Genomic DNA, 27,027 nt, shown 5'->3' with positions numbered 1-27,027 from the left:
AGCGCTAAATGGTAAGAACACCTTGAACAAATTCTGAAACACTCTAAATCTGTCTATCAAGCAATCAGTGAGTGAGTGAGTGAGTGAGTGGGTGAGTGAGTGAGGTAGTGAGTGAGTGAGTGAGTGAGTGAGTGAGTGAGTGGGTGAGTGAGTGAGGTAGTGAGTGAGCGAGCGAGCGAGTGAGTGAACGAGACTGTCTGTCTGTCGCTGTGTCTGTAGGTAAGCCGTGACCATGAGTCAAATTGATACACATCGAGAGACACTTTGCAGGGATTATTTAACATAAATAAATAAATAAAACAAACTACTCGAAACAAAACCTTTCAGAACAATCCGAGAGTGATTTTATTCACACCTAGCTTTACGTAATTGAAAGGATGCAATCCTTTAATAGGGAAACATTCATAATCAAAATCAATTTTTTTTTAGCATAACACATGCAAATACATAAGAGAACTACATAAACATATTATGCAATGCTATCGTATCGTTGTTGTACTGATCGAAATGTTATACATTGAATTGATATAAGGATATTATTAAAAATGATTCTTTACTAAATTATCTACTTCTAAAGACAAGTCAAAATATGCATTATGATTGATTTATTAACATTGGTCTAATCTTGACAATTCTTTTCATCAGAATTATCACCGCAGTCATCATAACCATCGCAAACATAGCTGGCTGTTGTGCACATGCCGTTGTCACATTTGAACTGTGCCTCCGAACAAACTACAGAGAAACGTATGGAAAAAATAACTGTTAATGTCATATTGAACACAATTTAGTTATGACATTTTATTAAAATTGGATAATTTCAAATTAATTTGGTGATTGATTGATGACTTATATGGGTGACAATAAGCGTCATTTAGATATGTCGTATGGTCATACACGTACAGTGGACGGAACCACAATTGAATGTGTATGGAAACGAAGTATTATTTCCCATAAAGCAGATTGGTATGCTTCATAGGGACTGTTTATTTTATAGGTGGGTGTTAGCAGTGTACAACCGACATTGTAATAATTGCTGAAATTTGTGATAAACCGTCATTTGTAATAAAATTGCCGAGAGCTGGGATAGATGGGAACTTTTTATCTTTCATCAAAATGAGAGTGACCACAACCTGTAAAACATCAAAATGAGAGTGACCCCACTCCATGTAAAAACTCAACTGACCGTGACCCACTTCCTGTAAAAAATCAAACGACAGTGACCTCATTCCCTGTAAAATATCAAATGACAGTGACCCCACTCCCTGTGAAAAATAAAAACAATTTGACCTACCTATCACCACACTTCTAATTTTTAAAAACAAAGTGAGTCCCTATCAAGCCATTAACCCCTTTGGCCGAGGAAACTGACCAGTCCCTAATGAAAACAAGTCCTTCCATGTGTTTGAAACGTACAAGAATGGAAATATCAAATCCTTGAGAAGTTTAAAACAAATATGAACGTACCACAATCAGCCTCATCAGACATATCTCCACAACCATCATAACCATTACATCGTTCATAACGTTCAACACATCTGGTGTTGGCACATGGAAATTGGTAGGCTCGACATTCTACAATAAAGAATGATGTTATATCACACGTACAGGAAAACGGAAAAATTAAACAAATACATATCTTGCAAACGTTTTGTTAAAATGTAATGAGAAATAGGTTTTTATTTTTTTTTATTTTTGCTTAGGTTTCGTTTATCAACAAAACAGACCAAGTTCATGTTTGTTATTCATTGTTGGCAAAAGAAACTATAAAATAAGAAAGGTATGCGAAAGTGATATAATAAGAAAGATAGGTGAAAAAAATTTATCTTGAGAATTGATATCATCAATTTACAATTGCTCTGGTGGCAGGCTTTCGATATGTATGTATGTATGTATGTATGTATGTATGTATGTATGTATGTATGTATGCATGTATGTATGTATGTGTGTGTGTGTATGTATGTATGCATGTATGTATGTATGTATGTATGTATGTATGTATGTATGTATGCATGTATGCATGTATGTATGTATGTATGCATGTATGTATGTATGTACACGTATGTATGTATGTATGTATGTATGTATGTATGTATGTATGTATGTATGCATGTATGCATGTATGTATGCATGTATGTATGTATGTATGTATGTATGTATGTATGTATGTATGTATGCATGTATGCATGTATGTATGTATGTATGTATGTATGTATGTATGTATGTGTGTATGTATGTATGTATGTATGTATGTATGTATGTATGTATGTATGTATGTATGTATGTGTGTGTGTGTGCGTGCGTGCGTGCGTGCGTGCGTATGTATGTAGGTAGGCAGGTGTGTGTGGGTATGTATGTATGTATGTATGTATGTATGTATGTATGTATGTATGTATGTATGTATATATGTAGGTAGGCAGGTGTGCATTCGTGCGTGCGTGCGTATGTGTGTGTATATGTATGTATGTATGTATGTATGTATGTATGTATGTATGTATGTATGTATACAGGTAGGTACGTAAGCATTCATTAGTTATTTTATTTATCTATATTGTCGTTACATATTTGTACTTTATTATGTGATAATTGTAAATAATGAGAATGAGATTGTATGATGAAAACTGATCTGTACAAACGTTCAGGATTGGTTTAGGAGACTTAAAGGGATTAAGGAAACTATTCATATTTGGACATTACAACCATTTAGATAAATCGTGATGGAGGACGTTACCAACTTCCGAGAATTTGGGACTGAAGTCACGCATGCATCGTGGCTTCAGAAAACACTGACGAAGCCATGGTGGATACCTGGTGGAAGCTATTATGATGAGCTGATCGAGAATGAGATTATATAAAACAATTGCAATATTAAAATATCTGCTTCAGATCATTTCACTGAACCCATGAGGGATGACCCTCACTGGACTTCTTGGGAGACAAGTGTTTATATGCTTAAAGAACTATCCAGTATAAATAAAGATTATTATTATTAATATTATTATAGGAACGTATATCAATTATTTGATATTCAGACATATGTTGTGAGTGTATCATGTAAAATATAAAAGCCTAACTGAATTAAATTGCGAATCTAAAAATATCCTACCACAGTTCAGTTCATCACTCATGTCCATGCATTCTGCATTACCGTCACATTCTATCCCCCTTACGTTTTCTGGAGAAATAACGATTTCCTCCCCATCTTTGCAGATGTATTTCTCTGAACAAAAAAACATCAAATAAATATAGGTTACAAAACGTTTTGGTCACTCATACTCTGAATACGGATAATTTTACTTGTTACTTGCTGATATATGGTAAAATAATTATCTAAAAAGTGTCATTTTCATAAAAAATGTTGATAGGTATTTATTTTGTTATTTCGTTATTTCATTCCTAAATATACACGACTATCTTTTCATTGTTTAGGACAGTAACATTCACGAGAATACGGCGGAAAGTGACATCGACGTTATTTGTTGTGCAAGAGTATAGAAACTTATATTACTCAGAAAAATACACAGAAAAGTGACTCGTCGTCTAATTGTGATTTAATCAAATAGATGATATTATTGTTATCAATAATTAAATCGACTGCATAGATTTTCTCACCACAGTCCCTTTCATCTGAATTATCACCGCAATCATCGTAACCGCTACATTTTTGGTAATCATATATACATAGTCCATTATCACATCGCCATTTGCTATCAGTTGCGTCACATGCTGGTACGTGTAAGAAAGGGAGTAGAATCATCAAATGAATTACATCAAGGAAGGTTAATGGATAACATAGGAAATCAAATGCACTAACTGCAGAATGTTTATATAAACTTTAGTCGTGTTAAAGCAAGTTGTAAGAATGTATATCTTCAATAAAGTGAATTTAAATGTGATGGAATGATGGCACAGGTTTTTTTTAAGTCTCTATGATGTTGGGAAGGTTCAATGGAGAAAAATCGAACTTCTGACGAATGAAAATACAAAATTGTGAGTGTAAGGTTTGTGCCTCGTTGCAAAAAATGAAACAAAACAGTTCTAGCTAAGTCATACTTTGCAGGAATTTAAATGTTTTTCAATTTCTCATACTTGTAACCAGTGTGAATTGTGAACACGTCTAAATTCCTTAATGGTAATGTTATTTATTTTACATCGTGTACAACATTATCATATTATAATCATAGGAGACAGGAATACTTACGACAATTAGTTTCATCACTGTGGTCTCCACAATTAAAATGTCCATCACAAGAATGATCCCCTGGACTCAATACCTCGCCATCATCACAGACATACCATTCTATGAATATGATAATGATACGATTGTATAGTTTTAGTGTGTATTAAGAGAGCTACTCAAAAGTAAATTGAAAAGTTATCTGCAAAATAAGTTAAATGCATTATTGATGAGAAATACGTATTTGTTTTAGGTTTTGGATTAATAAAAATGTTTAGTATGTATTTCTACTTGATAGACTAAATCTAATTACAAAATTCTAACAATTGTTTAACAAATTTGTTATGGTAAGAACAGGAAATGATCTGTAAACAAACTTTGTAGACACAAGTAATCACAAACGCCAATATGGGGAAGAGATAGACGCATGCACTGGACCTGATAAAGCAAATGTCTGTCTTTACTAAAATAGATAACCAACTTCTTATCCACATTACCACTTCGAAATATTTAAACACAGTAAACTTAATTTTCTTACCACAGTCATTTTCATCACTGTTGTCACCACAATCGTCCCACTTATTACACCTGTTGTACTTCAAAGTACAAAGACCACTATCACATTTGAATTCATATTGATCGCAATCTGACAGAATATAATAAGTCGAGCAATAATATATTGCATTTGAAACAACTGAAGACATTCATGGTGATGAATACAATGTACATATCATATGACACGGGTTGTTTTTTTCTGGATCATTACTCACTTCACCCAAAGGGACAAACAAGTAATATTCAACATTTACAATAGCTTTGATAGGAACAAGGAATATATAAAAAGAAAACCATCGATTTCTATAACGGTGTAATAATACAAAGTTATTTTCGCTATTTAATCACTAACCGCAATGTATTTCGTCGGAATTATCGCCACAATCGAAGTAACCATTACATTCAGAAGCCCAGTAGATGTTTTCACCATTATCACATATAAAGCCATCTAGTAACAAAGGAAAGGGGTAAACACAAATATTTCGTTAATGGGAAGACGACTGAAGATGATTGTACGTCGCTAAACTTGGCATAGTGAGGATTGCTCAGTGGATAAGCTATCTAGAAACTGTAACTGAAATGCTGTACGTTTTGAAAATACATATTCATTTTTTGTTTTTGTTTGGCACCTTTTCGTCGCTGTTCACATTATCTTCCGTATAGAAGGAACAACGATGAGAGTATGCTGGCTTGTCATGTGACTTAGCTTATGTGGAAGATAGACATTTTCTAGTTATTTGCTCTTTTCTGAACACTGCAAGTAAAACATATTCCAAAAAATTTATTTTGAGCCACCTAGTGAACGTAAATTCATTGATTCATTGACATCTCTTAGTATTTATATCATATAAAGGTTAGCTTTTTACATATTTCATGCAATGAAACTCTGCAAGAAAATGCTTGACAATAATGAGTCTTGTACATATCTATATTTTTTACTCGTCATGTATCTAATATTTGCTTTATTGTATTAAGAGCCGATGGCCTAGAACTACACGAAATGAAGATCACTGTACATTTTTAGGCGTCTCCGAAAACGCAACAAACGTGTCAGTTCTTGGACGGTGTGGCCGCTACCCAATATTTCTTTTTACTGCAAAACGGTGTCTAAAGTACTGAGCAAAAATTATTAATATGCCAACATATAGATACCCCAGAAAATGTCATAATATGTTATTTCAAATAGAAGAATCTGGAGTTAGATCTAGGAAAACATGGGTTCGTGATGTAAAAAATCTTTCGGTTGTGTGCAATTATTATTTGCAGGATATTTGGAATTATTAAGCAGTAAACAATGTAAATGATTTTGTGGATACCTTTATTAAAAGATGAATTCAAGAGATGTTTGTTACCTCCCGTAAGGGTATTAAAAGGGGAATGTCTGTCTGTGTGTCTGTCTGTCTGTCTGTCTCTCTGTGTGTGTGTGTGTGTGTGTCTGTGTGTGTGTCTGTCTGTCTGTCTGTCTGTCTGTCTGTCTGTCTGTCTGTCTGTCTGTCTGTCTGTCTGTCTGTCTGTCTGTCTGTCTGTCTGTCTGTCTGTCTGTCTGTCTGTCCGTCCGTCCGTCCGTCCGTCCGTCCGTCCGTCCGTCCGTCCGTCCGTCCGTCCGTCCGTCCGTCCGTCCGTCCGTCTGTCTGTCTGTCTGTCTGTGTCATCATTTTCTAAAAATCGGCTGGCTCGATTATGATGAAATTTTGGATATATAATTTTAGGGTAATAGCTAGACCTGATTAGGTTTTGAGCCAGATCTGTTAATGTTTAATTACAGAAATTTGCATATTAATGTAACCAACTAATTACGCAATATCTTAAGACTGCATACTTCAATTTCAATATAATTTAGTATATTCGTTAAACATAATAACATACATTTGTCCTATAAAATTCGTTGATGTATCTTACAGCGTTAATGAATAATTTGCATAATTAATTATTTTTGGTAATTAGGCTATATCTTAAGAATACATACTTCAAATTCAACATAATTTAGTACATACGTTAACCATAAGAAAACACATATATCCTACCAAGTTTGTTGATGCACCGTACAGTGTTAATGAATAATTTGCATAATTAATGATTTTCGGTAATTAGGCTATATCTTAAGAATACATACTTCAATTCCAAATAAATTTGATACACACGTTAACCATAACAATCACATATGTCCTGTAAAGCTTGTTGGTGCACCTTTCAGTGTTAATGAATAATTTGCATAATTAATGATTCTTGGTAATTAGGCTATATCTTACGACTGCATGGTTCAATTTCAATACAATTCAGTACATACATTAACCATAACAAATTGTGTATGTCCTATAAAGTTAGCTGATGTACCTTTCAGTTTTAATGAATAACTTGCATAATTAATGATTTTCGGTAATTAGGCTATATCTTAAGACTACAGTAAGCAGTATCATACACTCTTACACACATTAACCTAAGAAAGCACGCTTGTCCAAAAAAACAAAGCCTGTTACCATAGTTTTTTAGTTTAATGAGTTATTTGCATAATTAGTGATTCCCTTACGGGAGGCATTCAGTTTAAATCTGGTTTTGTGAATGGTATGGTGATGTTTGTACTCTTGAAAAGTCAAATTGGTATCGCAGATTTAAGTTTACTCTTGATCCTGCAAGATATGTATTTTCAGTTAGAACCACCGTTCACATGCAAATGCTTGCAAGACTTCGTTGCTCCTAGCACTATTTGCGAGTAGAAACAGATAGAAAACGTGTATTGAAAGATGTATGAGGTTATGCCAGCTATGTGATTCAAATGTGGTAGAGGATGAATATCATTTTCTGTTAATTTGTTCCTTTTTTAATGTTGTGAGAACGAAGTATCTACCACGTTTTTACTTTTAACCTCCAACTACTGATAAACTCATCAATTTACTTTCATCAGATAATGTACATATTCTTCAACGCCTTGTTGTATTTACATTTCATGCAATGAAATAACGTAGAGAGATTTATGTAAATTTATCATAATTTCATTTGTAACTTTCCCACTTACTTATTTTTTTCCTAGTTATCTACTGTCATCAAAAATCAAGCAACTACATTTGTATTTTGGGCCGATGTCCTTGGATGTACAGAATAAAAGACCATATATATATATAGATCACTGTACATGTTCGACATGACTGCATTTCTTAGGTTTAGATATACTAACTATCTTGAGACAACTGTTAAGAAATATCTTAACGCTAATGCTTTGACCCAATGTACAACAGGCCTCTTCTAAACAATGTTTATCAATTCTATTTAAGAGAGGTCGTGCAATGTAGGATCGGTGTAAACGTCCTTTCTGTCCTCAAAGCATGATAAATAATTGCTAATTGTGTTGAAATATTGTTGCTGTTGCTGCTGGTGGTGATGGTGGTGGTGGTGGTGGTGGTGGTGGTGGTGGTGTTGAATCAATATAGTAAAGCGAGTATTTAAAGAAAACGAAATATTAACTCAGAAACAACTTCATGAATTTAAAGAACTGAGAATTGCTTCAAATTCACCTACGAAATATGTATAACAAGGTACTTTTATTTTCCTCAAACTCACCACAAAAGTTTGTGTCTTCATCCGAGCCATCTTCACAGTCATTACTACCATCACAACGATAGTAACTACCAATACATGTTCCATCACCACATTCAAATTCATAACGATCGCATGCTGCAATATTGAACCAAATTACAAAAAATAAGTTCCATTCCATAGAGACATAGAAACACTTCGCAGGTCGTGAATAATCAAGAGTTTGAAATAAGGGTGCAAGGACAAGGGTTGCAAGGACAAGGGTTGCCGTACATATGCAATACATATGCTATTCAATAGCAAGAGACGGACTGTGCTGTTTATAACAATCGTTTAATAATCCCTAAGAACTTGATTATTTAATGAGTTCATCTGGTCTTGTTCAATATTAATTCCCACAGGGCGAGCAAACATGTTATATAAGATTTTGATTTGAATAAAACTGACTTCACCTCTAACCAGTATACTAGTGGGTGTTATTTGATGTGATTATCTTCCAAAAGTTCCGACGGAAACAAAAGAATTACTGTAACTGAGACATTAGTAGTTATAAATTGAGACATGTTTTCAAGTAGATACAGGTATGAATAGAAAACGTTTAACGACAGTTAACGAAGAGAGAATATTAATTGGGATTAAAGACTAGCCAGGAAAAGTAGAAGTACGGAAGAATAAGTTTAATTCAACCTCAAAAATATCTAATCAATTAAAATAAAACCAATTCATATTCAATAACGTGCTTGATTTGCCCTCTGCGACATCTGAACACACTGCGCCTGCTGTTTTTTTTTTAGTTTATGTGACACACACACACACACACACACACACACACACACACACACACACACACACACACACACACACACACACACACAGACACACACACACACACATACATACACATATAGAGACCACACTTCAGAACCCCACCCTATACAAGAGAATTGCTGTACATTTGCTCAATTTATGACCCTTTCTTTATAGGTTTCTAATATACAATTGAAACAGGTTGACTTCACGAAAGTGGCCTGACTCGATAAAATGTCTCATCAACACAACTTTATTTTATTGTCTAGTAATGAAAAGAATCTTGGCAACATTGTTACATTTTCTAATCTTAAGCTGATATTTCTTAACGGATCGTCTCTACGTTATGTACATTGTAAAAGTAGAACCTCTAAAGAAATGTCAATGCATTAAAATGTAGCAATTGTACTCCAAATTCTGTCTTGTCAGACGGCAAAATGCAGTAATGTTGATAAGATTTTAGTTGATCCAGGGGTCATTTTGAATCAATCGTAATAGAACTAATTTGCATTGTAATAAATACTTGTGAGGTTGATTTTAAAACAACACTTACGGCAGTCCTTTTCATCGCTTCCATCATCACAATTTTTGCCACCATCGCAGCGATAGCTACCATAGGTTAGCTGCCCATTGTCACAAACAAAATGATCTATGGTGATGAAAACAAAAAAACTCCCTAAGTTCATTTTTTAATGTATGCATGTTGTTAAGTCAAATATTATAGAACAGCTATTCATTTTCCAGTAATACGGCTCTATTTTCCAGAATGCACTTAGAAAATCAAAGTTCACAAATGTCTCGAAACTTGCCATTTAAAAGATCTTATCTTATTTTGGGGATTCGGGGCTTGTTTCCAATGTTTTGTTTCCAACAGAGTATAAACATGTATTATTGGCTTATTATAGAAATTATTATGACTCCTGACATCAATATTTTGTAGAGTTAATATTGAAGGTACTTTGTCTTGACTTTAACGGGTAATGGTTTGATTAATCTTGAACAAAGTACACTATGTTAATTGAAATGCGTTTTGAAATTCAAAATGAGGGCTTATCAATTGACATGTGAAAATTTACTAATGTCACTTACCACAATTGTTTTCATCGCTCATATCACCACAATTATCTTCGATATCACACTTATAATAATCACCGATACAAACTCCATTGTCACATATGAATTTCCCGTCTTCTTCATTACAAGCTAGACATTCAAATAAATCGTCAAAATAAAGGTGTAACATATCGTATACCTTATAGGAATTCAAAATTAATTGTTCACTTGTAATAATGGCGTTATTTACCTATCAAATAATTTACTGCTATAGTTATTCCTAAAGAAATCAATTGAATTATCTCCTCTAAACAAAGTCAATACCAAGACCTCTGGTTAACTATTACTTTTGATTTTTCAGGTTCAATAATATTTACAAAGTTCGTAAGAATTAATGAAAAGAAGACCATTAACTTACGACAGTTCATTTCGTCGGTCCCACTTTCACAATCTTTGTAACCATCGCAACGAGAGTATTCATTAATGCAATAGCCATCACCACAATCAACCCTTGGTTCCTCACAAGCTAGTAAGATATCAATGGAAAGGAATGTAGAGATGCTACTTGTTTCATTTTCTTTTAGAATGTCCCGCTTATTATTATGAGTTTAGATCTATGTATATTTCTGAAGATATTTTTATACATCCAAACTTATGTAAATTTCAGCGTTTATTATGTTCCACAGAAGAAAGTACTTTACGAAAACTATGTAATTTACATTATAAAGCTTTTCAGACACGAAAAGAAATTCTCTGTAACTTATATTAACCTTTAAGTTCTTATTTATTAGTAAATTTTGAAGTGTAAGTCCTTGCAAAGGGGACAGAGGCCTTGAAATGCAATAGACATAGTCATACTGATACGCTAAACTAAAATCAAAGCCTTAGACATGCATGGCAGCACGTGTGGATGTCCTATTCAGAAGTGGTTTACTAATTGATGTACTGTTCCATTGAGATGGCTAGCAACATTTTGATTGTGTTAAAACGGCCCTGTTCACTGAAATACATCACACGGTGTCCTGTTATCGATAAAAGGCATGGTGTGAACAAAGGGGACAACAGGAAGAGTAGTATACATCAATATAAACATATTTTAAACAGCTTAATATAGTAAAGCCTGGTTTCAAACGTAATACATTTTGGTACTCAAAGGTTTTAGCTGAAAGATAATTTCTAATGTATTCTGACATATTTGAAAATCTGGCTTCAATTCATGTAGTTCTTCTGAATTTGCTAGTGAAAGTGAGTTCATTTTGGAGCTGATGCCATCATTATATTTTCAGCTGAATAAACTGAATACAGTTAGAGTGAGAATATATTTTAATGGTATGTAAGTTTACTATTAAGCAAATATCAAAAAGTTATAATTACAGTGTACAGCAGTTTAGATGAATAATCACTTACGACAGTCCAATTCATCAGCTCCATTTTCACATTGAGGGTAGCCATTACAACGTGACCAAGCAGGTACACATGATCCATCACCACAATCAAGTTCACAAGCTTTAATCAGAAATTTGAAAAATAAAGACGACCATCAAAACATATATAAGCCAAGCCCTGTCACTTTCCTATACAAACACTTGTTTAACACATCATTACAATACATTATTAAATGTCGCTGATAAAGTAGTATAGTTTATATAAAACACAGCAATATGCTGGTATCTATGGACCACTACAGGTAATTATATTTTCTCTATGCTATTCGCTATGGCTATTCTATGATCATGAAGTGCAAATGAATTTTGTCTCATCTTAAGTATGTTTATTAGACCAACAAATACATGGTAATGGTATTCTGTACAGTTGATGTTTTGAATATTGCTGAAAATTAGCCCATATTGGCGAATTCCGATGCTACTTGCCGACATTTAAAACAATTTGCATATACCTAATAGTACGTCACGTCATTAAATGAACATGAAACGAAATAAAAAGCCCAAGGTGTTGTGTACTGTGCCTAATCTGTTGCACATGCGTTTGGGGTACTTAGAAGCATGAGTTGGACAATTCAATAGTTTCGTGTTTTTGAAGCACCATGCGTAATTGCATGGTATATCTTAGTTGTATCTACTAGTATTCTCTTATACCAATTTTCTCATCTTTCTGTCCATTTTTGCTTTGTAAACATTTCTTGGAGCGGAACCCCCTGGCATGCACAGGTGACCTGGACGACCGTGTGCTTTGTCATGGCTTTAGCAGGAAAATAGAATGTTAAATTTTGAAATATAAATTAAAAACACAACATATGCACTCACGGCAGTTTTCTTCATCACTTTGATCAGGACAGTCACTGTGATTATCACAGAAGGCAAACAAATGAATGCATTCTCCACTATCGCATGGTGCTGCGAAGGTATCCTGACATGTTTCTAGAAGAAACATATTAAGAAATGAAAATTGAATACTATATAAAAAGACTATAACAAAACGTATGAATGATGTGGACACCGCCCTCTTTGACAAAAGATGAAAACGTTTATTAAATAAAAGCAATTTTGAAACCAGTTGTCCTAGCTGTTACAACGGATCACAGAATAACCAATCGATAACGAATCAACTCGATAATGTAGTAAATGTTTCCCAGTAATATCAATTTATATATATATATATATGTATATATATATATATATATATATATATATATATATATATATATATCTATCTATATATATATATATATATATATATATATATATATATATATATATATATATATATATATATATATATATATATATATAGTTATGATTCCAATATTTTGTAAATTTAATTATTTATAATTAGTTTGATGCACTTGGTCGAGAGAAAGGACTTGGTCGAGAGGGTATACATATTTAAATCGATACGGACATTGTTACATGCGATGTAGGTCACATTGGAGAGCGCCTTCGTTAGCCCAGGTGGAAATTAACGTTCCTGGAATGTAAGTCAATATTATTAATGCTTTGGTCAGGTGTCAAGTTGCCATATAAAAGGATACACTTCGAGATATTGGCAGAGATTGTTGAAGGACTGAGTGGTCGAGACTGCTATCCTGGAAGAAGGATCTCCGTCAGAAACATCTAAAGACCATGAATGTAGAGTGAACAATAATCAGCGGACTAAAGTACTTGTATGGATCTTGGAGTGATGGAAAGTGATAGAAATTCAGGTTTGTGCTGCCGAATATCGGAGTAATACACGGTATCTGCCACGTCATTGTGTTTGCATATTGCCACGCCACGAATTTCGCGTTGAACTGCGTCGAACCCTAATGAAGGCAACACTTGGACTTCTTCTGTTGCATAATTATGTGAACTATTTCATTGACACTTCATGGTACTTCTCCGTCGAAACTCCAAATCTACTATGACTCTCAATAAATGAATTATGTGGTAGTTATTTTTACAAATTTTGTTTCATTGTTTATTATTTTTATGACGTATTTAGTAAATCAATTCTTTTGAACACATACACACATATTAATATACATACATATATATATATATATATATATATATATATATATATATATATATATATATATATATATATATATATATATAATAATAATAATAATAATAATAATAATAATAATGTTTATTAATCAATGAGTACTTTGGCCACTGGCCCACTGTACAGTCTCGGAAAAAGAGAAATCAAGATAACGTCTAAGGTCAAAGGTACAGCTAGTATATAATACAAAACATAATATGGGAGATTCAAAGAATATAATACGAAAATTGAGAACATTTTTTGTTCTTATTCAACGTCTTGTAAATATAGTGTTCTTTTTTCAAAAGCATAAAATAAATATCTTGCACCGTTTCTTATAACAGTGGGATTTTGATTGTTCATAAACCTCAAAAATTTATAATCAGATAATGGTTTGTCTGTATAGATTGCGGGAATATACTTTTCTCTGAGTTCTTCATAAAGAGGACAAATAAATATAAAGTGTTTCTCATGTTCAATGCTATCCAGGCACACTGGACATAGCCTGTCTTTGTGTTGGATCCCCAAATGTCTGCCCTTTTCAATCATAAGACTGTGAGCAGAAACTCTGAACTTTAATAAAGTTAAACGAAAGATAGGTTTCATCTCAATCGTAAGATACGACCCTAGGGTTAAATCTGTTTTAAATACTTTATAGCTACGCAACCTATCAAATGAACCAACAATATCACACCAGTTCTGAAAATCAATATCCAGACAGCGTTGACGGGAATTGATTTCAAACAAGTTTTCATCTCCAACCCCTTGATTGTACCATGTTTCAGCAAAACCGTACATAAATAGAATTGATTTAAGATTTTTCACCCAACATTCTTTGTTGGCATTTGCTAATGTACACTGTAAACAATAGCAATGTAAAACATAACGGCTTTGACTCATGTTTAGAATTCTGAGCCAATATTTAACTATTTTAACCAACCGTAATGCTCTTAAAGTTGGACGGCCTAACTCTCCACGTACTGCTACATGGATCAAGGGCATGAGGCAACAATTCTAGTGTCTATCAACAATTGAATAACATGAATAAAGACAATATCAAAAAGTTCCGTCAAGTTTATAATTATGTTTATAATTACTTCATTATCTTGATTCAATAATTAATATTTAATTAAAATACACAAAACGCGCTGAAATATAAATAGAATACGGCGGACTGGGACGTAACAATAACATGCGTAATGCATGTCTAACTATGTATGCTGCATGTCACGGTGTATGCTGTGGTGTACCCATTGAGTGGCGCCCAACGGTCATATAAATGATCTGTCTTGTCGCGCGATCGCGAGCTCGAATGATTCGAATCTTTGCAACCGTCCACTGGATTTTGAAAATTCAATCTCCACGATCTCGGCATTTGCTCAATTTGCTCAATTTGCTCATTTGCTAAAAAAAGAGGGGTAGGACACTTTGGTGTTCTTTTTCGTCGTAAGCTTGAAACCACATCGCCCTCGTTCACGGACGCTTTCTGTTTCGGGCAAACTTACGAGTATTTGTTTATTCAGTCAAATGATGTTGTTACGTTTTCTCTTTCATTCGAAGGTATATTTTGAAGAGACACAGATATGACGACTAATGTTTAATGATTATTTTTACATAATTTTATGAAAATTATATAGACCGGAATCGACTGTGTGTTCGAGCCTACCGTAACTCTACGGCATCAAATATTGATAAAACCAAGATATTATCAATTGTATTTTTGTTTATATCCCTCGCAAAAGACGCACCGTTTCGGAGCTTCAGTTCATATAATATGCTGTTTCGGCAATCAGTTTTACTGTCCCGCAAACGCCACAATGTATTTCAACATACGAAATATATATCTCACCACAAGAGGGCAGCAGGTGGTATCAAGCTTCGAGAGAAAATTCATGGGTCACATGTTCGATTTGAAGCGTCCTGATTGGTTTATTCGATGCCATGTCCTACCCCTCTGTATTACAAGTTTAAGCAAGGAATACGTTTCAGCTCGAGCGCGCACGCCAAGCAGCGGAGCGCGTCAACGTCGCGTCAGCTGTCGCAAGCGCACTAAGCGTCGATTTTGCACCATGTCTATCCATATACTTTCTTTTTTCTTTTTTGGAGTCTTCCATATTTATATAAACTTTTTCTGCGATTATTATAAAAAAAAATGTTTCATTTTTTTAAAAGACCAGAAAGTGTACAAGTAGATACATATAGTATTTTTAATCATTCCATTTCTGGCCTTATACCCAAAATAACAAATATGTATAGACGTGTATAATGAGTTTATCAAAATATACTATAAATAAAGAAGAAAGTATGTAAATGTGACTCATAGCTAACTTGGGCCTTTATTACCTTTATGACATCATTATCATTTTCGAGTTTCACCAGAATTGTTGCCTCATGCCCCTGCATGGATATACGATTTCTGTGATGAAAGTAAAAATTTACAAAACTTTATATGAACATTTTCAATGGCTTGCCCTTCATGATAACCCCATATCTCACTTCCGTAGTGCAAAATCGGCAGAATCTTAGCGTCAAAAATTTTAAAACACATTGGAATTGGCACTCGGCCCAATTTTCTGAGGTTGATCATTAAAGCATGCATAGCTTTAGATGCTTGCTCAGCCAATTGTTCTTGAGCTTTTGTCCAGATTCCACGGGAAGACAGTTTCAAGCCTATATACACATAGTATGAAACCGTTTCAATTGTTTGTTGTCCATAAGACAATTTTTCATAATTCCTTAATACCCCACCATTTCTAAACACTATAACCTTGGTTTTATTAAGATTTACTTTCAATTTGTACTTATCACAGTAATTTTTAAGTTTAGAAAGCAGTCTTTGAATTCCAATTGCATTATATGACATGAAAACTTGGTCGTCGGCAAAACGAAGATAAAACAGTTTGAGCAAACCAATTGAACACCCAACATCATTACCAAGGATATGATCAGAGCTAGCTAAGTTCTTCATGCAAATCATTAATAAAAAAGGAGAAGAGAAAGGGGGACAGAATACAACCTTGCCTGACCCCTACTGGGCAGTTGAAAAATTCTGTTAGTCCTGAGGGTGTTAAAACACAGGCTTTTACCTTGCTGTACATAGAGTACAATATTCGATACATATTTCCCTTGACACCCGCATTACCTAGTTTGAAAAACATAGCTACCCGATCGACCCTATCAAATGCCTTCTCGAAGTCAATAAATGCACAGTAGAATCTACCCCGCTTGGTAGTCAGGTATTTCTGAATGAGAGTGTGTATAATGAAAATATTGTCTATAGTACTGTACCCCGCTCTGAAACCAGCTTGTTCTTCTCTTCTGTATTCAAATATCTCATCCCATTTACAAAGCCTATTATACAATATTCTTGTAAATATTTTACTTGTAATCGATAGTAACGATATTCCACGATAATTACTTGCTGTCTGTCTAGATCCTTTTTTTGTGAATCGGGAAAATAATGCCCTCCGACCAGGCCGTAGGAAAAATCCCCGAACTGAAAACTGTGTTGAATAAATGACAGAGTATGCCACTTAAATTTTGACAACAATGTTTATAAAATTCTGGAGGGATACCGTCAGGACCAGGTGATTTTCCTGTTTTCAAATTTTTAATACTTATTTCCACTTCCTCCTCTGTGATAGGATAATTCAATATGTCATCAGAAACCAGATCATTGTGGGCAGAAGAAAAATCTCCACTCCCAAAACTTGCCACGGTAGATTCAAAGATTTTCCAATGATCGGAATAATCGTAATTGAGATTATGCGTACCTGGATTAAATAAAGATTTGAAAAACTCAAACCATTCAAGTGAACTAATGGAGGACGGAATAGAAACCCTGGTTTGTCTGATAAAACCCCCAAATCGTCTACTATCCTTATCTTGTGCTGCTTTATTGAACTCTGAAATTCTATTGTCACAACATAGTTGTTTTTTCTTCTTGATCAATGTTTTGTACTCGCTTCTTAAAGCCTTGTAACATTCTAAATCGTTTAAAGACCTTGTGCGCCTGAACAACCTCAAAACTTTATGTAAATTTATCTTAGTACATCTACAATCTCCATCAAACAACTCATTTACAGGATGTTTGGGACGTTTCTTATCTGACCTAGTACGTCTATCGGGAAGTAGTCCATAGAAGAGATCATTAAATTTAAATAAAGCTTCATCTACACCAAAATGCTCCAAGTTCATATCAATTGCTCGAATTCTACGTTCATATACACCATTTGATAAATCGTCCTTGAATTTATTACATATCTCTTCACTAACTTTAAAATTACGATATCTTGGACTGTCCTGTATATGTATATATATATATTATATATATATATATATATATATATATATATATATATATATATATATATATATATATATATATATATATATATATATATATATATATATATATATATATATATATATATATATATATTAATCTTGATGTTTAAAAGACAAGATTGCCCCTAACTGATAATAAACCTCAAGATTGTCTTGGAATTGAAATGCCAGTCACGTTACTTAGACTATGAGTAAATAATTGACGTTTGCAAACAACAAGTTTCGATCGGTCACGTGGTTTTGCATATATAACCATGCCCTTAGGAACAAGCGAATTATATATTAGCTGTAAAGAAAATAACTTCCATAAAATAAACGCAACTATCGCGAGTAATTATGACCAAGCCCTTAACAGATGTAAATAATATTTATAATGCAATTCGCAAATGTAACAAGTTGTGTGCATGAAATTTCGAAATATGAACAGCAGTGATGGAGTAGTCAAGTGTAGCATTTATTCCAAAACTAAAGACATTCAAAACAATCCCTTTTGCTACAAGTCAAACAGTATTGTGTGTATTTTCTAATATACATGTATTGATAACTGTCAATTTCTAAAACTGACAGCATAACAACACCATTCCCTTAGCAACTGATGTAGTGCAGTCATCTTAAATGTTAACAAACAATATAATGATGAGATTTCAAAAAATGATCAAAACACATATAGCAACCAATAACATAACCTTAGCAACAACGGTAAGTTAGTGTAATTCATGATAACAATGGCAACGGGATAAATCTGACTGAGTATTCCAAACGCTTACGAAACTGATCCCTCTCCCATAGCAAACTGAAAGTATAATGAAAGCAGTGAACCATCGTCGAGTATATATGTATTAGAAGGACAAACATAAATGTCTGCCAACTAGGACCTCGCCTATAACAACGGCCAATTGACGAGGACTTTTCATTGAACAAGAGTGATAGGAAGTCTACAATAGAGAATGAGCATTTGATTGATATCAAGGTGCCAAAACAATGATATCGCATCTTACGATAAGAACATTTTGGCGTATGTGCCATTCCTTGTGGCTCTATGTGTACATGATTAATCAATTATATAATACACACCATGGTTGTGTTTTGAAAGTACCAACGTCATCACGAGCAAGGACGTACTGTTATGTTATACTTACCTCTGTCACAGTCCACTTCATCGGAGTTATCTCCACAATCATCGTCCCAATTACAAAGATCTTTCTCTGTTATCAAAATTCCATTGTCACAGGGTATTAATACTGTAACATCAAACAGAATTTAGTTAGCAGTTGTACATTTAACTTTGTATCAAGAGTTCAGATTAACAACAGAATGGCTGTTAGAAAATAATTGCTATGAAATACACACACATACACTGTCACACACACACACACACACACACACACACACACACACACACACACACACACACACACATTACTGAGTAACTTACTGAGGTACCATTTTATCACCAACAATCATAAAGCATAATTATGCAAGTTGATATTATAGGCGTAGTCAGTACAACTTGTATAAGACAGAAATAAGTTTGACACTTTTTTTAAAACTGTTTTTTCTTCTTCTCATAAACTCACCACAGCCATCTTCGTCACTCCAGTCACCACAGTCGTTGTAACCGTCACAGATATTATATTCCCACGTACATCTACCATTAGCACACTTACTTTGCATTGGTTTATCACAGGCTTTTTGAGGGCAAACAAAAAATCAATTAAATGAATTACTGTTGAGGAGATATACTTGAATTACAAGGGAAAACGCTGATCTTAATTATCTTATGGATAATTTATGCTAAATATTTAATGATAGTGTTCTAGTTTTTATCTTTTCGCAAAGCTGCAACTGGCACATTTTTTTTGAAAAAGTTTAATAACATACACCTAATACCGTATTGCATCACATGTGGGTAACCTTATTTTTGTAGCTGTACACACGATAATAAAAATAAATTCATTTTTGGGTCCCCACCCATAAATCAGAGACCTTAACAACGATCACAATTTCAACATATTTCTATACTTCTTATTGATGACGGCGATCACTGATTATCCTGTAAAATATCTAATTATTGGCATTTTAACAGTAAGTTCAGCGAATATATTGTGGTTGGCTGATTGAAAAATGATATCCCAGTTACAATTTGTCCAGTTTTAGCATAGGGTAAGAGATTCAAAAGCGAGCTTTGACGCAAGATGTAAGCTTGCGAGTACACCACGTACAAATATTAACCACTAATTAACAGATACGATGGATATTTATAGTCCAATGCCCAATCGTTAGTGAACACATCTTTGGTTATTTGACGCTGGTGCAGGTTTCAGCTTTCCTTTCATTTAGCATATCGAAGAAAATATTTCTATAGTTATAACAAATAATAAAAATATCAAAGCATGGTAGAAGTAGGAAAACACAGTAAAATTGTGTTACTCATCAACGATACAAACAAGTAATCCTTTTGTTATCCATGTGTCCATGTTTCTAGATGCCATTCAACAAATGTTATGACTGAATGTATTGGGATAACAGTCGTATAGTACATAATTAAGGTTAAACGTTATAATTATATCTAAATGAAAACACTTACCGCAATCCATTTCATCGCTGCCATCTGTACAATCTTCACCTCCATCACAAACGTAACGTTCGGGTATTGTTGATTCTCCAGAGACTGCCTGACACTCAACTAAAAGAAATAGTTACTTTTAATTATTATTGCCTTCTGGTATGTGTTTATTTAAGTAGCTTGATTTGTCTTTGGAAATTGTTCAAGGGAAACAAATGTTTCTGATATGGGAAGGAAACTACACCAACTTCGTCCTGCAAATCGCAGAACAGTGAGCAGACTAAACTTCCTTAAAGCTACAGATAATGTAATTGCTTTCCGGAATGATAAACTACTATATCAGAAACACGTTCTATTATGGTATATGTGTCTGGTTCTTCCCACATCCTGATTAGGATCGAGGAAGCCTTCACTAACTACAAGGGTGGGGTGGGGGGGGGGGGGGGGTCGAAATGCAAGAATTATTATGTTATCTCTAAGACTCCGTGGCTGGTCGATTAAAAAGAGCAGTCGAATTGATGGGGTTATTATGGTAATATTATAATAATAATATTAAGGAAATGTAGTGAATTAACTGTTAGTTGTGGTGTGAGGAGAGGAGCATGTCTCACAGTACTAAAGAAAGAACAGTGTGGTGAGATATTGGGGATAATGTGGTGGAGTGGAGATGTGAACCTTAGTATGTCCTGAGATTGTCAGTTGTGCGATAATCTAATCTAGTCTTTGGGAGTTCTGACATTCAACTCAACCAATGACATCGATCCAAACACACGCATTGATTTAATGCAAACACAAAGTCAATGTGGTGGTACTACAGGGAAACAATGAATGCTTTTGAAAAGTATCAACGTGGTGTGGAAAATTCCCTGTTTATAGGGGATTCGAACCTAGGGCGTCCTGTATGTATACGCCACACAGGGCTCTGGGAGGCGGTTTTGAGATAGGATTTTTTATTGAAATATTTGAACAGGGGGAGGGTCCTGTTCTAGAGAAAGGCTTTTGAGGGCGGATAATTTATAGTACAACGGACTTGGGGGAGGGTCACATTTTATGCTACTATACAGACCGGGCATTGCAGTGCAAAAGCATTGTTCTTCCAATGATCCCTGTTGTGCAAGATGTACAGTCAAATAATGAAAACTGGTGACAAACAATACAAGAATAAGGGGAAAGTTAAAAAATAGAACCAAAAAAAAGCTACATCAAAAAGTGAAATGAAAGACAACAGTAAACAGTTTGACTGAAGAGTACTCCAGCCTTAGCTATGGTATTCCCCATTATATTCTGTATTTGTACCACGTGATATCCCTATCAATAAAAGATTAACAGTATTCAGAAGTCTTGGCCGTGTTACACCAGATATTCACTGCGTAGTCAAAATGGGTGGGGACAATATTGCTAAACATCACTCTCTTTTGTTTGAAGGGAAGAAAGTGGAGAATTCTGGCGAGCAGACCATTATCCCAATATCTTGCAAGTGCAACACTGTTTCTCCCCTACTACTGTGAGACCTGCTCCTCTCCTCACACCACAATTAACAGTTACCTCACTGCATGTCAATGAACTATTATGAAATTACTTTACAATGGTGGTAGTGGTGGGATGAAGTGGCAGTAGGATTTGTAACCAGAGGCAGCGCTGTCATCATGCCAAGTCACAAAATAATGCAAAGATAAATACAAAATAATGACTGAATGTAAAATGAGACCCCCTAATTTACAATTTCTGGCATATGGTCCTCCCCACCCCACCATCCCCCAAGGACCAGTTGGTAAAATGTGACCTCACAATCTCCCTGTAATTAACGAATGTTACATTGTAAGAATTTGACATCACCGTCCTTATAGATCATGCCGAGCTGAATATTGGTAAGATCTAAAGGACGCCGCCAGCGTTACGCCTGCGTTGATAGTAGCCGAGGTACATAGATTACACAACTATCTATCTATCATCCTGACACAATGATTACACTCTATATAACCATTTTTTACTATCACTCACATGTACTTTCTTCATGGTCCTCACAGTTTCCCTCGTCAGCCTTGTTTAGACACTGGGGATAACCATCACATTTATTCGACATTGGTATCATTCGTCCAAATTCACATTCAAAGCGAGGTTCAGCTGAAATAGAACGTTTATGTATTCACATTCAAAGCGAGGTTCAGCTGAAATAGAACGTTTATGTATTATATATTGATTTGGTTAAAATTAATTTTTAATCACAGCTGTTGTACTGTATCGTGCAAAAATATCAACAAACACATGGAACAGGCTCAAGGCTCATATAAAAGAAATACACCAATAATGTTCAAGAAAATACATATAAAAATCCTCAAAATCCAAACTAATACAAAAAAGCAAATAGTGATATAAATCAATAAAGAATATCTTTCCAGTGCCTGCACTGGAGGGAGTCATGGTACATACATGAGTAAATACACTGTACATAAATATTACTACTATCTAAAACTCTCTTAACAAAATCATAAACACTTTTCTGGACAAGTTCACCAAAGGACAAAACTGAGTAACAAACAAACATAGAACTTATACTACACCGCCTAGACAAATTAAAGTTTTTCCTAAAGTGATTATTATACGTAACTCGAACTTTGTTGTATGTTTTCAACTTAAAATTAGACCACAAATGACAACAGTATAAATTTGAACAACAAGACTTGAGCAACTTAACCTTTACTTGATTAGAACAAAATACAACATTCCTGCATAGAACGTTACCACGTACGTAAAGTAATCGCATTTGTCTAGTAATATCATCATCACCCATGAAGCTACTGAGAACAAATACACCCAGATATTTGTACAAGTCAACAAAACAAAACCTATTATCATTCAAAGAAATAACAGGGGTGTTTAAAAGCTTAAAGTTTTTGGGCATCACAACCATACAAACTGTTTGTTTTATGATTATAGATAATATCATATTCGATACCGTGATACTCGCAAATATGAATAAGCTTTTGTAAGCCCTTGCTAGAGGGGCTGAAGAAACTTAAATCATCGGCATATCAAACGTAATTCAAAAGTCTACTACTAATCAGACATCCAACCTTACGAGAAGACAAACGATGGCTCAGCTCATCAATATAAACGTTAGAAAAACGGGGAGATACAATTCCCCCTTGGCGAACGCCATTATGAACAGTGAAGGTAGAGGAGGCGTCAGCTCCCCATTTAACACACACTAGCTGAGATCTATACCAAAATACTATCTAACGAACAAAAATTACAGGAACTCCTCTCAGTAAAAGCTTTTTAAAAGTGACAAGTGATTAACTCGATCGAATGCTTTAGAAGCATCCGTAAAACATAAAAACATTGGACTCTTATGAGACTTGACTGGATAACTTCCTTCACGAGATATATACATTGGTCAGTAGAGTGTTTAGCCTTGAAGCCATATTGATTGTCAGAAATATACAAATGTGACTCGATATAGTTAAGTAGAACATATTCAAGCACTTTTGAAATGACAGATGAAAGGGCAATAGGTCTATAGTTACCCTTATCAGTGACATCCCCAGCCTTATACTTAATGATAGGCACCAAAACTTAGACATATTATTATTGTTATTATTATAAATTCACAACTAGTTCCTGTATGGCAATTTATTCAAAAAATGTATATTCTTGATTTTCAATTAAATTAGCTACTTAGACATTGTTACATAACTAGTTGCATTACTAGTTTCAAGTATTCTGTCATGAACGACAAATTGGTTGAGACTTACTGCAAGTAAGTTCATCTTCACCATTAGGGCAATCACGCAATCCATCACAGATGTGAAACTTAGGAACACAAGTCAAGCCATCAGAACAGGCAAATTCTGATGGATAACATTCTGAAAATGATAATTACCGATGTTTATTACCATAGATGAAAAAAAATTACAAGAAATGTACATTAAACAGATATGATTACTATCAATTATAAAATATTTATATTTTCTGGATAATTACAAACGTAAACTGTGTAAAATATAGCTGATGATAATTCTTCACCATAATTATAGTGGAAATTATCTTTCCATCTCATTTATATTACATTAGTTAATTGCAAATTATATAAAAATATTCATTTTATCACAGTATTTAAAATCGTATTATAGGTATTAATTGTAACAACATAATGTGGACACATTTTTTGTGGTGAACAAAATGTTTGCAGAAATGAAAACTTGATAGTTTACACACAGTCACAATACTTTTGAAATAATTCTATCATTTATTTAGTACCTATGGTTACTAGTTATCACTTTCAGGTATTTAGTTTGGACAATATTGTTTCAGCTGAATAAGAGTCAATTAAATATACACTTACGTTCTCAGTATGTAAATGTCATGAAAACTATTGCTAATATAAACATGTGTCTACCTTGTACGGGTGCTACACATGTCTTTCCACAGTCTGTATCACAGCATTTATGATCAGAAGGACACTCGGCATCGCTTATACACTTGATGTTACATGAATCAACAGATCTGCTCCATGGACACTGCCCTGGCTTTAAACCTACATGGGGACATATTACATACGGTAAAGTCTTTACTACCCAAAAACTGAGATGTTGATTGCCTATTGTAGTAGAACTGCAACACATATTGATTCAGCTATTACGTCATAATTTCCCTTTCCCCCTTTCCCCCTTTCTGTCTGTCTGTCTGTCTGTCTGTCTGTCTGTCTGTCTGTCTGTCTGTCTGTCTGTCTGTCTGTCTGTCTGTCTGTCTGTCTGTCTGTCTGTCTGGATATTTGGTTGTCTGTCTGTCTGTCTGTCTGTCTGTCTGTCTGTCTGTCTGTCTGTCTGTCTGTCTGTCTGTCTGTCTGTCTGTCTGTCTGTCTGTCTGTCTGTCTGTCTGTCTGTCTGGCTGGCTGGCTGGCTGGCTGTCTGTCTGTCTGGCTGGCTGGCTGGCTGGTTGGTTATCTGTCTTTCCGTCTCGCTCCCATTATTCTGAAATATTTTTTGATAGACATGAAATGTACTGTATTATGTCAACGGCTTTATATTGACATATAATTCTGTGATGGTGTTATTTGACAATTACTTCGTTTCAAAATGTTGCCTTTTTAAATTATAGTAATTGTTGTTTTAAGGTACCAATACATGTAACTACATGTACCTATGATGTATGTCTATGCATGTTCTCAATCATCAAGTTATGATGTTGATTACGACGTAATATGATTATAATCTATCCTACTGGACGAGCTGTTGTTTCGAATTCGAACAGTTTCACGTCCTATCCTCGTCGCCTCTTCAGGCCGACTGATGACATAATGACAAATGTTTGTCACCTGGCGGAGTAGAATTATCATGTAATGAGATGGAAACCATCAAGGATTTTTCCTAATCACTGTATTGTATGCACCCAGAAGCGCAGAGGATAGGGCGTGAAACTGTTGCCTTTCGAAAAAACGGCTAGATTACTTTTGGAAAACAAATTATAAAATAAATTTACAGCGCAACAGGTATGAAACTATGATTGTTTGGTAAAGTAAACACCTGTTAAATCAACTATTTGCATATCACGACCCAGGCAATAAAACCCTACCTTTGCAGATTGGTGGATCTCTGTTTGCAGGAGTGAATGTTCTCGCAATTATGTTACCATATGGTGTAAGGCATGCACATATTCCATGTGAACATTGCAAGCTTTCAAAACGTCCGTCTTTATGACATTTAACATCTACGCCAGCGAATATATAGTCAATATGTTCATAGCGTACAGATTCTATCATTGCCCGTAACTCATGGCAATGTCGTGGAACTTCGCCTTTGCCAATATTATTGCCTATCAGAAGAAACAAAGAAAAGTTAATGTGTTAATAGATAGCAGAATAGTTATTAGGTATTCCAGTAGACGCAGTGATTTTGTATCATTCATTGAAGCTTCTCGGTTGACTGTGTCTGTCATCTTTCTTAACTTGGTCTGCTTGACTCATTCTATATGTCTTGCTATTGCCTTGTTACATAAAAGTATATAACTCACCTATACTGTTGGCATGGGAGAGACCACAGAAGGCATAAATGATAACCACACTAAACCACCACACCATAACCATTTTCGTTGATACGTAGTTTGTCAGAGCCAAATTTGAAATGACTTTTGAATCTGTTCACAGCAGTATTTATACGTTCTTTCAATTTCCCTTTGTAGTTTAATTAGCTTAGTTGCTTAAATATTCCAAATTAATCAAATTTCAGCAATTTCTCCAAATTACAAAAGTAATTTCCGAAATTTCATTTTCAAACGAGTCATTTCCAGCGTGATTAAAAGTTAAATACATTCAGTGTGACTAATTGACTATGCAAAATGGCTAATCTCTCATCCCCTTAACAGGATGAAAAAAATATTAATATTTACATTTAGAATGTCAATTTATAAAACTACAACATATTTTTCAAAATATTTCTTGAAAGCAAATCCCACGTTTTTACAAATGTCTGCTTCCACAACAGTAGGCTACAAAATTATATAATGATAT

General features: G+C 34.4%; 1 protein-coding gene across 1 annotated transcript; it reads right to left on the bottom strand.

Moving 5' to 3' along the window:
• Nucleotides 1–360: 360 nt before the first annotated feature.
• Nucleotides 361–26,651, bottom strand: LOC144444791 (uncharacterized). Its single transcript, XM_078134329.1, has 21 exons — nucleotides 26,532–26,651; nucleotides 26,094–26,333; nucleotides 24,919–25,056; nucleotides 24,275–24,385; nucleotides 22,521–22,643; nucleotides 20,541–20,639; nucleotides 19,531–19,641; nucleotides 19,093–19,194; nucleotides 12,388–12,501; nucleotides 11,531–11,629; nucleotides 10,542–10,649; nucleotides 10,160–10,273; nucleotides 9,624–9,719; nucleotides 8,288–8,401; nucleotides 5,085–5,180; nucleotides 4,716–4,823; nucleotides 4,202–4,300; nucleotides 3,613–3,726; nucleotides 3,107–3,220; nucleotides 1,468–1,575; nucleotides 361–735 (listed from the first exon to the last, which is right to left on the bottom strand). The coding sequence occupies exons 1-21, from the start codon at nucleotides 26,602–26,604 to the stop codon at nucleotides 620–622; spliced, it is 2,397 nt and encodes a 798-aa protein (XP_077990455.1). The 5' UTR covers nucleotides 26,605–26,651; the 3' UTR covers nucleotides 361–619.
• Between the last annotated feature and the right edge of the window lie 376 nt (nucleotides 26,652–27,027).

The sequence above is a fragment of the Glandiceps talaboti genome, chromosome 13 (assembly GCF_964340395.1).
Source record: "Glandiceps talaboti chromosome 13, keGlaTala1.1, whole genome shotgun sequence".
Classification (NCBI taxonomy): domain Eukaryota; kingdom Metazoa; phylum Hemichordata; class Enteropneusta; family Spengelidae; genus Glandiceps; species Glandiceps talaboti.
Note: the sequence above shows the minus strand (reverse complement) of the source record. Positions and strands in the feature narration are given on the sequence as shown.

Excerpts from the sequence above, each read along its gene's own strand:
- LOC144444791 (XM_078134329.1), bottom strand. The coding sequence starts at position 26,604 with ATGGTTATGGTGTGGTGGTTTAGTGTGGTTATCATTTATGCCTTCTGT. Across the intron at positions 20,640-22,520 it reads GGACCATGAAGAAAGTACAT|TTGAGTGTCAGGCAGTCTCT; the intron begins GTGAGTGATAGT and ends TATTTCTTTTAG. Across the intron at positions 19,195-19,530 it reads GAGTGACGAAGATGGCTGTG|TATTAATACCCTGTGACAAT; the intron begins GTGAGTTTATGA and ends TTGATGTTACAG.